This window comes from Nicotiana tabacum, chromosome 19 (genome assembly GCF_000715075.1).
Source record: "Nicotiana tabacum cultivar K326 chromosome 19, ASM71507v2, whole genome shotgun sequence".
NCBI lineage: Eukaryota > Viridiplantae > Streptophyta > Magnoliopsida > Solanales > Solanaceae > Nicotiana > Nicotiana tabacum.
In genome coordinates this window covers 58098575-58113513 of record NC_134098.1, presented here as the reverse complement: position 1 = coordinate 58113513, position 14939 = coordinate 58098575, and the positions used below count along the sequence as shown (strand labels likewise).

The 14939-nt window shown below is 33.3% G+C and overlaps 1 protein-coding gene across 1 annotated transcript; it reads right to left on the bottom strand.

Annotated features, from left to right (window-relative positions):
* Positions 1-1970: 1970 nt before the first annotated feature.
* On the bottom strand, positions 1971-5047 carry LOC107822864 (transcription repressor OFP16-like). Its single transcript, XM_016649439.2, has 2 exons — positions 4287-5047; positions 1971-2475 (listed from the first exon to the last, which is right to left on the bottom strand). The coding sequence occupies exons 1-2, from the start codon at positions 4960-4962 to the stop codon at positions 2426-2428; spliced, it is 726 nt and encodes a 241-aa protein (XP_016504925.1). The 5' UTR covers positions 4963-5047; the 3' UTR covers positions 1971-2425.
* Between the last annotated feature and the right edge of the window lie 9892 nt (positions 5048-14939).

Below are 14939 nucleotides of genomic sequence, written 5' to 3'. Positions count from 1 at the left end.
TGGCATCTCTGAAATAAACTATTAAAATACCACATGCATTTTACTGATGTATCTCATATATATTCTCATGACAGAATCCTGAGCAACAGTGTTATTTAATGTTTTCACCCAAACAGCAAAAATCAAAGTGAAAAACGAAACAAAGATTTACTGCTTTTGTCTTAAAGCTGCAAGTAGTTTATTCAAAGGTAGTTTGGCTTCATCTGTAATCATATATATATTTGCTTGCATGAAGTTTCTGTGAAACAAAGCATGCCATATATTTATCACCGTTTTGGCATATATAAAAATTACTGATGAAGCAATCATCTGGTTAATATAACATGGTGTCAGAATAATCACTGTATTTATATATAGTACGGTTGTAGATAGCAAATTAAGTATTATATATCACTGCACCAGAGACAAACTTCAATGATTTTCTTTTCTTTTGAAACTTCAACGGATAAAGATAATTTTGAACTCTAAAAGAAATTGTGTGCCCACAGGTTTTGTTGCCATCCTGATGTGCTGTACTGGTTTATTATCCCTAGACTAGACGATGTGGTTTCTTTATCGTTTGTTTTCCTTTATTAACAAAAATGATTTCAGAATATAATTCATAATATATACAATATTTAATTGGTCACGCCAAATAATGCTGCAAAACTTAATATAGCATTGTTGACCTCATTAAATTTCACGTTGCTAATAATCTAAGTTGTGCGAGAATTTGTTATTTAATTACACTATGAGATAAGAATGTATGTATTAACATTACATGAATAAGAATAATATTTTCACATAACAATCCTTACATTATTCTTAGTCATCGCGTAACCATTTCTGTATTATTAGTTACGGCATAAATAATCTTATGCAATATTATTCATAACTAGCATGTATAACCAAATGATCCCTTAATAGAAATGTGACTTTTTATAGGAGTAACACTTTACTCCACGACAAAAGAAAAGAAGAAGAAGAAACGTAAAAGAAAAGGAAGAAATATTAGAATCTCGAAATTAAGTTCTTTGTAAAAGTGACACATCTCAAGAAGCACAACAGACTAATTGACCGTTTAAGGTGTAACCAGCTAGATAGCTCCTAGTTTCAAGTTCTGTAGGGGGTTACATGTTACTAACCTTATATACTCTATCCGTTCACTTTTAATTGACATGTATATTAAAAATAAAATTTTATTTTTATTTATTACTTTACGCATATCAAGAGAATGCAATTTTTTTAATTTATTACTCATTTCAAATTATTTTCTCAAATTCAATAAAATATACATAAATTAATATGAGTATCATGATAAAATTTACACTTCATTTATTATTTCTTGAAGGGCGTGAAAAATCAAAACGTGCCAAGTAAAAGTGAATGGAGGGAGTAATTAAAAGCGATAATGCATTCTACCTTGTTAGATTAATATATTGTACCTTTATAATTGTAAATTAAAGGTAAAAATACATAGTTTTAACTGTGATTAAGTGATAAATCTGTAGGAAGAACACATCTTTCATTTATTGGTGTAGCAACTAACACAAGTATGAGATACTCCTTCTAATCCATCTTATATTTAATTTTAGTTACTCCATTTTGTAGTTAATAGTATGACTTACTGAGACTCATTTAATATAAAAGTAGGTCGAAAGAAAAATTTCTTCATTACTAAGGGTTAACTAGTCGGTAATTCTTGGTTTTGCATGTTGGGCTACAACTGCAAAATTACAATACCCGAAAAAGAAAAGCAGAAAGCTTTTGGGACTCTGTCCTCTGCCATAAAGAAGCCTAGTTAAAAGGAAAGCATATAGCACTGCAGAGGAAGCTCCACCCTACTAGAGCCTACTGAACCTAAGCTTCTGCCATTTCCAAAAGACTAGTTCAAAAATTAAAAAGAATACTATAAGTTATATGCATTATTAGGGGTCGTTTATGTTATGGATTTTAGAAAAAATATGCCAGCAGCAAGGTTGAAAATATGATTGAAAAATTATCTTTAAAATTTTATTAATCATAGGCTTTAAATAGCCAAATAAATAAAGTAGTAGACTCCTCCTACAACTAAATTACTAAACTCTTACTATAATTAAAATTCTGAATCTTTTAGCAGACTCCTCCTAAAACTAAACAACTAATTATTCTAGAAAACAGTAGCAGTAACAGATACAAAATCCAACACTTCTCCTTGCTTCTGTTGCTGCAGTCTAAAGAAGGTCATCCTCAATTCTTTCTTCTGCTATTAGTGCTTGTGCATGAACATTTTTGAACTTGCACACTTTTGTAATATGATCTTTTTGTTTGCAATTTCCACATAATGCATCAGGTCTCTACCAACAAAATTTTTCTAAGTATTTTTTTTTTTACAATATTTGCAATAAGGATAATCGACTTTTTCTTTTTGGTGTTTCGCATAAAAAATATCCTCAGTAACTTTGTCTTATCTGAAGGCCCTTCTTTGCTCTTGTGCTTGATGAGCACTTATTAATTCTGCAACATAGATGATAGAGAGATCTTTAGACTCTTCCAGAGAGGAAATTTTAGATTCAAATCTCTCGAAAATTATCACAAGAATTTTTTCAATTACCCTGTCATCTTTGAAATCCTCGTCAAGTAACTTGATTTTATTGACAATTAAAGAAATTCGGTCAGAATACTTAGCGATGGTCTCATCATCTTGCATTCTAAGAGATTCAAAATCTCTTTTCAAATTTAAAATCTGATTTTGTCTACCTCATTCACTTCCTTGATACTCCTGTTTAAGTGTTTCCCAAGTTTCTTTTATTGTCTCACATGCAATGATTTTAGAGAAGATTGAATCTGCAACTGAATTTTGAATTATAGTTTTGGCTTTGTATTTTTTGATTTTTTCATCTGAATGAGCTTTGATTTGGGCAAGGGTAGGATTTGCAGGAAGTGGTTGTATAAGTTTGTCTTCCATTACAACTTCCCATAGATCATAAGCTTCAAGATAAGATTTCATTTTCACTGACCAAATCTGATAGTTTTCACCAGTAAAAGTTTGTGGGGTATTCAAAGAGAGACCGCTGCTTGCCATTGTTAAAAATTTGATTAAAAATCGGTATGGGTAAAAATGCGTATGGTTTAAAAGTGGTTGAAATTGATTATTTTTCAGCGAATTCAGAGATCCGTCAAGATCAATGGAGACTCTGATACCACTGTTATAGATTTTAGAAAAAATATGCAAGCAGCAAAAAGGTTGAAAATAAGATTGAAAAACTGTCTCTCAAATTTTATTAATCATATGGCTTTAAATAGCCAAATAAATAAAGTAATAGACTCCTCCTACAACTAAATTACTAAATTCTTACTATAATTAAAATTTTAAATCTTCTAGCAGACTCCTTCTAAAACTAAATAACTAATTATTCTAGAAAACAGATGCAAAATCCAACAGTTTGTGGGGTATATAAAAATAGTACCGAATAAAGTGTATTAGTAATGTAAAAATTAGTAATGCAATAATTATTACTTATCCACTATTTGATATGGTGTATTAAAAATTAAAATGCATTGCATAGTTTGTAAGAAAATTAGTTGTTTACAAAAATGCTCTCCATATTCTTTAACTTTAAGGGAATTTAAGGATAATTTTATCTTTAACCATGCTAATGCATGCATTAATAGCCTTGGGTATTGCTAATACCATAATTTTCTATGTATTAGTTATACATAGGATAATACCAAATAGGTTATATAACTAATACTTGCATTAGTAATACACAAGTTGAAAAAATACATCATTCAAAACGACCCCTTAGCGTAAAGAAATTATCAAGTTATACAAAATATAGATAATCTTGAAACCAAGGTAGATTATTTGCTACGACAAGTAAATGTAATCTGATAATACAAATTTTTTTTATATGGAAGGTGATGAAACTTAAATTCAAAATAGTCAAAAAAATAGTAAGGGATATTCGAGGAAGTACTTTCGTTGCAAGTGACTTCTGCATTAGGATCTGGAAAAGGTGGAAAAAACAAATACTCCAACAGAGACAAGATACTGAAAAAGGATGATAAAAGAAGCTTGGATTCATACTATTCAAGACAACAGCTGTTTAGGAGGGTACCAAATTAATATCTCCACCATAATGTACATGTTCATCAACTGCGCTGCCCAAAATTATGCAAAATGCTTACTGCTAATAATTTTTTATAAAGAGTACATCTCGATTATTTTACTGAGTACATTGTACAATATCGAATTACTCAAATAAATTATTCACTAGGATTAATCTTGTAATCAAGAATGCATTTTTGTGAACAGGACGACTTACTTGTGCTGCCGGCCAATGGATCTAAATGTGATTTTGGGCAATTACATTTTGATGACATGAGGCAGACAATAAGGTCGGCAAATGCACCAATTATGTACTTGTGTGTACTCTTCGGATTTAATGTAAGGTAACACATGAGAAGCTCATGTAACGAATCCCAATTGTCTCTTATATCACTCAACTCACGCGCCTCCACCATTTCTTGCATTGATCGTCGGAAATCCAAATACGGGTCCGGCGAGTACGTCGGAATTGCAATGCTGCCGTCGATAACGGTGTCGGATTCCGGCGGTTCTACCGACGATGAAGTTGATGCCAAAGAAGATGACATGGACGATGATGATGATGAGTCAATGATAGAGTTGGAATGGCCAGGTGATGCAAAAAAGAAACGTTGGGAAGCATAAACAGTGGCTAAATCGGGAACAGTGGCTAATTCCGAAATACAATCGTATTCATCGGAGATAGCGGTGGAATAGGTAGACGACGATGTGGGATTGGAATTGCAGTCTAATGATAAGTCGTAAAGGGAGTTAAAGTTTTTGATAGAGTTGCAAAAATGCGTACTATGATCTTGTTGATGTTCATTATTAAGGTCGGGGGATTGTAGTGACAATGGACGTTTGAGTTTAGTGAAACAAAGATTAAGGTTTGTTCCAAGTGTATTTCTTGGCATATTGAATGGTTGATGAGAGAGGTGAAGGAAATGGTCAAATGGGAAAGGCTAAGGAAGAAAACTAAAGAGTAGAGTGAGAAGAGTGGGGAAGTTGAGCCAATATATATATATTTTAAGATGTCGTAAAAGTTAAGGGTATGGATCACTTTGGTGCTCATAATTAAATGAGGTTTTACTTGTGTTTTGTGTTTACTAGGACTTCCTCAGATAGTCTTTTGCATTGTTTTTTTCTTTTTTTTTCACAAGTCACAACTATCTTTTCAACTTTTTGTTTCAGTTTTCCAAATAATGAAATATTTACACTATCCATGTATAGAAATAATTGAACTAGATCTAATAGTATATACAATATTTTACTAATTCAAATAATGAAGATAAAGGGTGTGTTTGGTATGTGGAAAATATTTTTTCAAAAATATTTTTTAATTTTTCCATATTTGGTTGGCTTAAATATTTTGAAAAATATTTTCCTCAAATTTGAAAAATATTTTCCAAACCTCTTTTCCAACCTTCCCCCATTTCCCATCCCCACGAACCCACCCCCACACCCCACCCCACCCTAAATAGAAATATTATTAATAGTACTTTCTTTTCATGTTATAGATAGAGTTTTTTTTTTATTTCAACAAATGAGTATTTTCTTTTCGTGATATATGTATATATATTTTTTTCGTATTAACAAAAAAAATATTTTCTTTTCATGATGTAGAAAAAAATATTTTCTTTCACTTCAATAAAATGATGTAGTAAAAAGTATTTTCTTTCATTTCAACAAAATGATATAGTAAAAAGTATTTTTTTTTATTGCAACAAAAAAGGTATTTTCTTTCATTCAACAAAATGAGTATTTTCTTTTATTGCAACAAAAAGAGTATTTTCTTTTCATGATGTAGAAAAAAGTATTTTCTTTCATTTCAACAAAATGAGTACTTTATTTTCATGGAGCATAAATTTCAATGTTGGTTTTGCATAAAAAAAGTAAAACAACACGCTAGTTCCTTTGAGTTTGTATGAATTTTTTGAATAATAATTAAATTCTTGAAGAAAATAGAGTCATGAAAATATTGGGTATTTGGGGGGGAGCACATGAAACATAAGGACTTGGGGGATGGGAGATGAGGAGAGTAGCACAAAAAATTATTTTCCTAAAAAATATTTTCTACTCTCTAACCAAGCACTAGAAAATATTTTTCGAAATTTTTTTTTCATTCACTAACCAAACAAGGAAAAATAAGTAATAAAACCACTGATTTCCCATGAATAACATTTTTTAGGAAAGTATTTTAACATGAAAAACATTTTCGTTCGTACCAAACATACCCAAAGTCCAAAAATTCTTTATGCTTTACTAAAATTTGAGCAACATTCTTCTCATCTCGAATTGGTTTTGTTATGAGTTTCTACCGGCCTTAGACAACTCGAATTCTTTTGATTACAAGTTCATTAACTTTATACCAGAATAGCACAGTTAAAATTTGGACATTCAAAGTCTTCATTAAGAAACGATGCAAGTTATACATTATTTTTACTTGTAAAATATAAGACTAACAAATAAATGTACGTGTTATATATAAGATCAAATAAACATGTGAATGTCTTCGAATTTAGGAGAGTTTCATATTTTCACAATTATTTTCACTTTGCCTTCATTTGACACTTTTTGGGAAAACAAAACGGAAAATCGTGCTTGGGATCTGATGTTAGGCATATTTTCATATGTTTCGATATTAATTTACTCTCATTTTACCTTTTTTGGTTATATTTGATATTGAATATGCCCAACTTAGCTTGATTATGGAGTTTTATATTTATTTGAGTTTTAATGGATAATGTAGGTACTTTGAAGATAAAATTTGGAGAAAAATGAAGAAGTAAAAGTTAGTTATGCATGGCAACGTAATTAAAATTTGAGGCATTGGAGACTTTAGTTGAAGAATTGAATGTGGAACCCTTTGTTCTCAAATTGGAGAATCACTACAAGAGTTAAATTAAGCAAACTAAAAATGTGATTGGAAAAGACAAATTGAAATTTTAATAATGGAAGGCGTCAAAGTTTGGTTACAAGTACACAAAGAATGGAAAAGTTGGGCAAGGAATGAATTCAAGCAGCGAAACACAAAGGAATTTGAAGGCAAAGATTTAGAGGGCGTTTGGACATAAGAAATGTAAAATTTCCAAAAAAAAGGGAAAATAATTTTCTAAGTGAAAATGGTATGTGAAAATTACAGTTGTGTTTGGACATGAATATTTGGGTTGTTTTTGAAGTTTTGTGAGTGATATGAGTGAAAATTTTAAAAAACAATTTTTTTGGAGTTTTTCAAATTTTCAAAAAATTCCAAAATTCATTTTTAAGTGAAAATTGAAAATTTTATGGCCAAACACTGATTTCGAAAAAAAGTAAAAAAATTTCGAAAAAAGTAATTTTTTTATGTCCAAACGGGCATTGGTTTCTGCGCCAGGGCCAGCACCTCGCACTGCCCTAGACGCTGAAGGCGGGACCTGTCCTATTTCGTCTGGGACTTGGTTATTTCGGTCCTATACACCCCCAATTCGTATAAAAGGGGTCCTAAACCTATTTTGGAGGGAGAAGAGCGTTTTTGAGAGTAACTTTTGACAAGGGGACAACACAGAGCTGCCGTGGAGGCCGAAATTCATCTTTCTTATACTAAACTTAGTAATTTTTATGTTTCTTTGTATGATTTATTGTTTGGCTACCATGTCTATGTGGAGCTAAACTTCACGTGCTAGGGTTGTGGTTCTTTCATGACTATTGTTATTCGGACGTTGATTTTGCTTTCTTGATTTATCATATTGGTTTGTTTATTCAATCTTGCGCTTAATTATTTAATTGCTTGATCACCAATTAAATACTATCTACGAATCTAGAATTTTACTTGAAAGTTGCACATAGGATTGAGTAGAGAAAGTTCTTGAACCTGGACATCGGGGAACAGATTCACGGTTAGGATAGACATATACCTAATTGCCTTGTTTGGTTGATGTACATGATGCGTTCTTGCTAGTTCTAACTCCATAGACATATAGGCGTTAGGTTAGCTTGAATTGGCGAGTAGGAACTCGACAGATTATTATGAGCAATATTAACCCTGTCAACCAATAAGCTAGATGAATTAGTTAGTCAATTCAATTAAAAAATACAATAGGAATGTTAGATAGCCCATAACCCTGGATCGTTTTCATTACATTGATAACATAAAAATCTTCCTTTGTTCAGAGTTTATATTTATTTTCTTTTTAGTTTAATTACTTTAGCATCACTACTTTTGGGTTCAATTCTTGTTTAGATAATTAGGATAGTCTAATTTAATTAATAGTTGATAACAAGTCCTCGTGTGTTCGGCACTCTATCTTATCACTTTATTACTTGACGATCGCGTATACTTGCGTGTGCGTTTGGTCGGAACAGGATCTTTGCTAGTATGTAATACTCCAAACTACCTAACAAACATATGATGTACCTAACCGAAAATCAATCACATGGTGTAACTGCAGCAATTAATTTAGGCTGGGGAATTTTTTAATTTTGATAGATCGTAGCTACTAGCTAAGTCCAAATAAGGTCAAAGAAAATTATTTACAGTTTTCCTATTAAAGTCACCAGTATAGCACTCTACTAAATTAATTGCTGCAGTTACACCATGTGATTAAAGTCACCAGTATAGCACTCTGTATTAGTCCATGCTACTTTATAAAATTGAAAGCATAATAGAGTCCTCATCTAGTTAAATGAGAAAACATGATCTTGCAAAGGTCATAGTTAAATAAAGTTGATCACCTTAAGAGTAATTAAAAGAAGATGAATAACTTTACTGTATTAAGAAACAAAAGCCAAGATTATTCATAAACTCCTTATCTATTGGAACCTTTATAGAGATTTCAGTAACAATCCATTAAAGAGATGCCTGTCTCACATAAATAAAAGGTAAAAAAGTTACACTAGGAAGTGCTTAAAAAAGCTAATTAGATTGGTATATATACCAAGTGCGGATAACTTTTTACCAGCTAATTAATAATGATATGAACTCGTGATACTGTTGTTCATGTATATGTAATAGGACTACAACGTCTTCTTTTGTTTTTCCAAATATGTTATTGAGTCTCATTTCTATTACTCCTATTACATTGGAAAATAAGAGAAATTACATTCAATTATCAATTTTCAAAGGAATGAAGGAGGAGGAGAGTGGAGGGCACTGGCAATCAGGGGTTGGTTTTGTTGCATCTTAAAGCAAAATTAAGCACATAACTATCACATCAAGACACAATCTATGTCTAAGTGATGTTATTATTTTCTACTTATTTGTTTCCTTACAGTATTAATATATATATTTAGTAAAAAAAATTCACGAAGCGGTGTCGCGTGACACCGCTTTGTTAAGTGTGCATCCGTCCCCGGTGTCAATCTGTCTGTGAACAAAGGAATTAAAATGAATTAAGTCGTATTTTGAACCAAACGTTTTTTTTTCCAATTAATAAGGAAACATATGGTGAAAGAAAGTACGTAACATTGGGCCTTCACATTGTTTAAGTTGCAAGCAAGGTGCACATGTTTGCTAAGCCGTGTTCCTATCCTCATACCAGGCAAGTAGGCCACCCTCTCATGATCCAGTCTACCAACTTTATGCTATTATTTAATTTCTTTGTTAAACTTTTTCTTTTTTGGTTTAGCTATTCAGTAATGGAAAACATATTAATTTAACTAATTCAGAATCATATCAGATAGTTACCTAAAGCAAAGAATTCTCTGTTTCAAAATTCTTCAATCTAACTCGAAACTTTTGATTAAGAATAATTCAATCCGGACAATATTCGACTACATTCTTTGGTAGTGAAAAGAATATCTTATGACATGTGAACCACCAAGTGATAGACCTTTGTTTTATGTCCAAGAGAAGAAATAAGTAATTTATTTTTGGTTACGAGGAAAAAGGAGGGATGTGAGTGGTCATTGTCGGTCCACCACAGTTGCAAAAGATAGGAAAGTGAAATATCAATCGCGCATGATTGTCTCATAACAACCTCTCCTCCACCACTTTTTTTTTTCTGATTAATTTTTTAGGAATGATTCTAATTCTGTAGGACCTTAAATAACTCATTCGAACTAATCCTGAATTGATTATTAATACTAACTCGACGTAATTAACAACATAGCATTTGAAACTAATATTGATACTTTCAATAATTTTAAAGATGATATTGCTAGTACTTGAGAATAAAATTGTAATAGATCCAAGAAGAGCACGTTAAGACAAAGAAATACATAAACATTACTATTGAATTAAACACATCTTCCTTATCCTAGCTTTCATTTCATGGAGATTGAAGAGCGAGCAAAAGGGGCGGTAAGTAAATAAAAACCCCTTTCTCATGAGCAGGGTAGTTTTTTTTTTAACTAATTAATAATTAATAAAGCAAGTTAGATTTTGGTAAGACTAGAGCCAAAGATGGAAAAGCAGGATCAAATAAGAAAAGGTAAATCTTGTAAAGGAAGTCACATCTTGTAACAAAATCTTATAAAGGAAATATATATATCAATCTTGCTCTTTCACATAACCATCAAGGTGCCAACCCTAACGGCCAATTTCCGTGCCATACATTTCTTAAAAATTCAAAGATTACTGATCACTTGTTGGTAGCTACTGCCATTTGGAACAAATTTATCATTCAACAAAATTATTGAGATCTAGTACTATTGTTGTTCCCAAACGCACACGCAAGTATACGTGGTCGTACAAGTAATAAAATGATAAGTCGAGTGTCGAACCCACAGAGACTTGTATCAACTACCCACTAAATTCACCAAGATTGTTATTCAGTCAAGCCAAATTCGAGTTCAAGAATGTGATTATACTAAACTATAATTCTGAGTAATACTAAATTATCAAGTAGTAAAATGATTGTTATGTATTCAATAGAGACAAATATTCTAGGGTCGTGATCGATTCACCAATCCTATTGTGTTCTAGTTAACTCTCCCTTCCATACAATTCATTCATGGTTGCTAATTAATCGATAATTGCTCTCATAGCCTTCTCCCGAAGTACTACTCGCCTATTCAAAATAGATTAATGCCTATATTCCTATGAAATCAATCTATTAAGAACGCATTAAGATTACAATATTTAATTAAGCACGGTGACTAGGTATACTCCTATCCTAACCACAAATCCGCCCCCTAAGAGTTAAGATCATGCTCTCTTCAATTCTTATCTAATCTAAACATGGCTTTCCCAAGCATAACATAGATAGTAAATAGAATCTAACTGCTGCCCAGACAATTAAGCAATTAATCACAGAATTTAAGAAACAATCATATATTAGTGAATTGTAATCAAGGTTAAGTCAATATTAAACAACAATATTCATGGCTAAATCACAACCCCAGAACTATGGGTTTTAGCCACTCATGATAATAGCAAATAATTTCATAAGAGTTAAGATCATGCTCTCTTCAATTCTTATCTAATCTAAACATGGCTTTCCCAAGTATAGCATAGATAGTAAATAGAACCTAACTGCTGCCCAGACAATTAAGCAATTAATCACAGAATTGAAAAAACAATCATATATTAGTGAATTGTAATCAAGGTTAAGTCAACGTTAAACAACAATATTCATGGCTAAATCACAACCCCAGAACTATGGGTTTTAGCCACTCATGATAATAGCAAACAATTTCATAAGTATTGGATAATTGAAAATACTAAGAAAAGATGAAGAAAACTGAAATCTCTTCGCTACCGAATGTTTCTCGTGTGTATTCCCCCTTCAAAGTGGCGTCCCCTCTCTAAAAATAAGCTTAGTCTTGCTTTTATACATGTTGGATAGGTTTAGGGCCGAAATAACCTTGTCCCGAAAAAAGTTGGACAGAAATCCTATCACCAGCGTCCAGCCCAGCGCTAGGCGCCGTCCCTGGTGCTGGTAAATTGCTCATTCTGTCTGGGACGCCACAGGTAGCGTGGGGCGCTGGAAATGCCCCCTTCCCCTTTTTCATCCGTTTTGGCTCTAATCTCGCACCTTTTGCCCCCAATTGCTTTCAGATGATTCCTACACATAAAAACACATCGAATTAATATAAATCAACACACTTTACATCCTTAATCCACGAAATAAGAGTAAAATATGAGGCGATATACATATAAATATATACTCCCTCCGTTTCAATTTATGTGAACCCATTTGACTGGGCACGGAGTTTAAGAAAAAAGAGAAGACTTTTGAACTTGTGGTATAAAACGAGGCACATATATTTTGTGTGGCTATAAATCATTGCAAAAAGATAAATTATTTCCAAATAAGGAAAGAGGTCATTCTTTTTAGCACGAACTAAAAAGGAAATAAGTTCACATAAATTGAAACGGAGGGAGTATATTTTAAGCTAAACATCAACACCTCACACTTAAACTCTTGCTCGTCCTCGAGCAATGGGACTATCAAATATACCCCCAACTACGTACAAATCTCAACTATAGAGGAGCACTTCATCTTTTAACCATACACTCTACCCTTGACTATGATCAATACCGACAATCAAGTATGAACATACCAAATACACATTCTTCCCGTTTTAATCCTACTCAAGTATAACATGTCAATTCAATCAATTCCAACAACCTATTTGTAACCACCCAACCTCAAAAATCGACTTGTTACCAATAAGCACCCTCAACGCGCGCACTCACCCAACAAGAAAAGTTTACAACATTACCAATCATTCATAAGATCATGTGCCCTCACCAACAAACAAAAGAGTGAATATAAACTAGTCCACTCATTCAAATATGCTTTTGAATATAAATTAAGGACATCACACAATTGAACAAAATTTGCTCATTCTCACAAAAAATTTATATGCATCCCGTGGTCGTACCATAAGCTTTCCCGTAGTGTACATCTCTACTAATCTAAGATAGCCAAATCTAGGATCAATTAGTACTTTAAGATTGTAATGTAGGCCAAGGGACGAGTATGATACATTTAGAAATAGTGACTAACCCTTCTAAGCACTTTAATACACTACACTCACAATTCGAGCACATATTCTTCTCAACCAATTCACTTTCCACAACCCATACACAACATAACCCTTACTTTCATTAAGCACTTCTATACTCCCACTAGCACAAATTAATAAGATTTGAAGGTGTATATTTTTCTACATACTTTGACTATCCTTTTTTTTCCCCTCCTTTCTTGCAATTTTTCTTTTTCTTTCTCTCTCTCTTTTTTTTTTCTTCACACACTCCATACATTAAAGTTCATCAGCTAGTGACTTTTGATGTCAACTTTAGTGCACCAAAGAGCCCTTCCATGGTTCCACTCGAAAGCTACTCCCCAAATCTCTCACTTTACTTCTTTTAGCGACTAAGTTCCTTAGGAGGTAAAGGTTCAACAATCTCAAATTAAGAACAAAATAGGGGTAAGGCTTATAATGTGGGTGCCAAAAGAAAGGTCTATAGGCCCGAGGGGGCTAGCAATGGAAAATTTTATTTTTATGTGACAAGCACATCTATGATCAAGAAAGAAACACCTACATCATCTCCTAGATTAGTACAACTTAACAATTTCGCTTCTATTAACACACGGGGCAAGTTTTAGACTACACAGGATAGCACAGAAGATCACAACTCCTCCCACACACATTGCACATGACTCAATCAAGATGGTTCTGTTCAACTCTCAAGTCAAGCAAGCACACATAATTGAGAAAATTCAATCAATATGCACTATATGGCATACAAGTCAAATAATTGAGAAAAAAAATCACAAAATAGGCTATTTACTTTACTTAGGTGTCACAATTCAAACCAAATACACGGAAAGATAGAATGTATGTCATAGCCTAATGTGCCAGCACCAAACATGTCACTAAGTAGCTCAGAGCAACTCAGTAGTCTTCCTAACCTACTCTAAAAATAATTAAGTACCCGGTTCGAGCTACACCCTTGGAAAAGAACCGGCACCCAAAGAAAAACCAAGGGATACTACCTAACTATCCAAAAAAAAAAAATAATCTTTTTGGTGTTTATAATCAGACTCTATACCTCAAGAAAATTGTCCAAAAGATCCATCGTCGGGAAAAGTTCGAGCCTTTTCTAATATATATATATATATTCTAAAACAAACTAGACTAAAACTAGATATCATTTATACAAGTACATCACAAGTAGTATTCCTCCCACCCTACACTTATATTATGCATAGTCCCCAATGCATATAAAAATATAAAATAGAGTAGGGTGAAAAGAAAACTCCCTGTCAATCGGAGTCCTCCTCCTCAGCATGCCCTCCATCCGTAGCTCCGGGTACATCATCATCAGGTCCTAGAGGCACCAAAGCCAGGGGCCCCATAACATCATCACCCACCTCGTCCTCTGTGTCTGAGCCCTTGATAGTGTTTGCATCCTCCGACGAGTGAACTGGGTTGCCAGGTGCAATCCCCAACATCTCCTTGGATGAGCTCGACAAGTCATTGCGTAAATGCATACGCTCCTCGTCTGAAATACCAACCCTTCTCATGAGTAAATTTAAAAAGTTATAGAGGTACTGTAGAAGTTCTCGTCTCGTTCATTCCGTGCTGCCTGAGTGAGCTTAGACGACATCTCCAACAAGGATGTGATGTCCAACAGTCCTGTAGGCGCCTCCAACACCTCATCATACCCTGGGTACTCCGGCACCCCTCGGGAAAACATATATTGCGTGAGCGAGTTGCCGAAGAAGAACCTCCTAATCTGCAGCCCAAATCGCGTGCGGGCCATCTCACCGAGCATGATCTCACCCACATTAATGGGTATGCCAGTCATCAAAAAGAATATGACACACACTCGAGCTCGAGTGCAGTCATTGTTGTTCTCCACGGGCATGAGTCTGGCTTGCACAAAATTCTACCACACTTTGGCAGTCTTGTTGAAATCATAACGAACCATATGAAGGTGAATATGGCCTTGCTTTCTGGT

Excerpts from the sequence above, each read along its gene's own strand:
- LOC107822864 (XM_016649439.2), bottom strand. The coding sequence starts at position 4,962 with ATGCCAAGAAATACACTTGGAACAAACCTTAATCTTTGTTTCACTAAA. Across the intron at positions 2,476-4,286 it reads TCCATTGGCCGGCAGCACAA|AATTAATAAGTGCTCATCAA; the intron begins GTAAGTCGTCCT and ends TCTATGTTGCAG.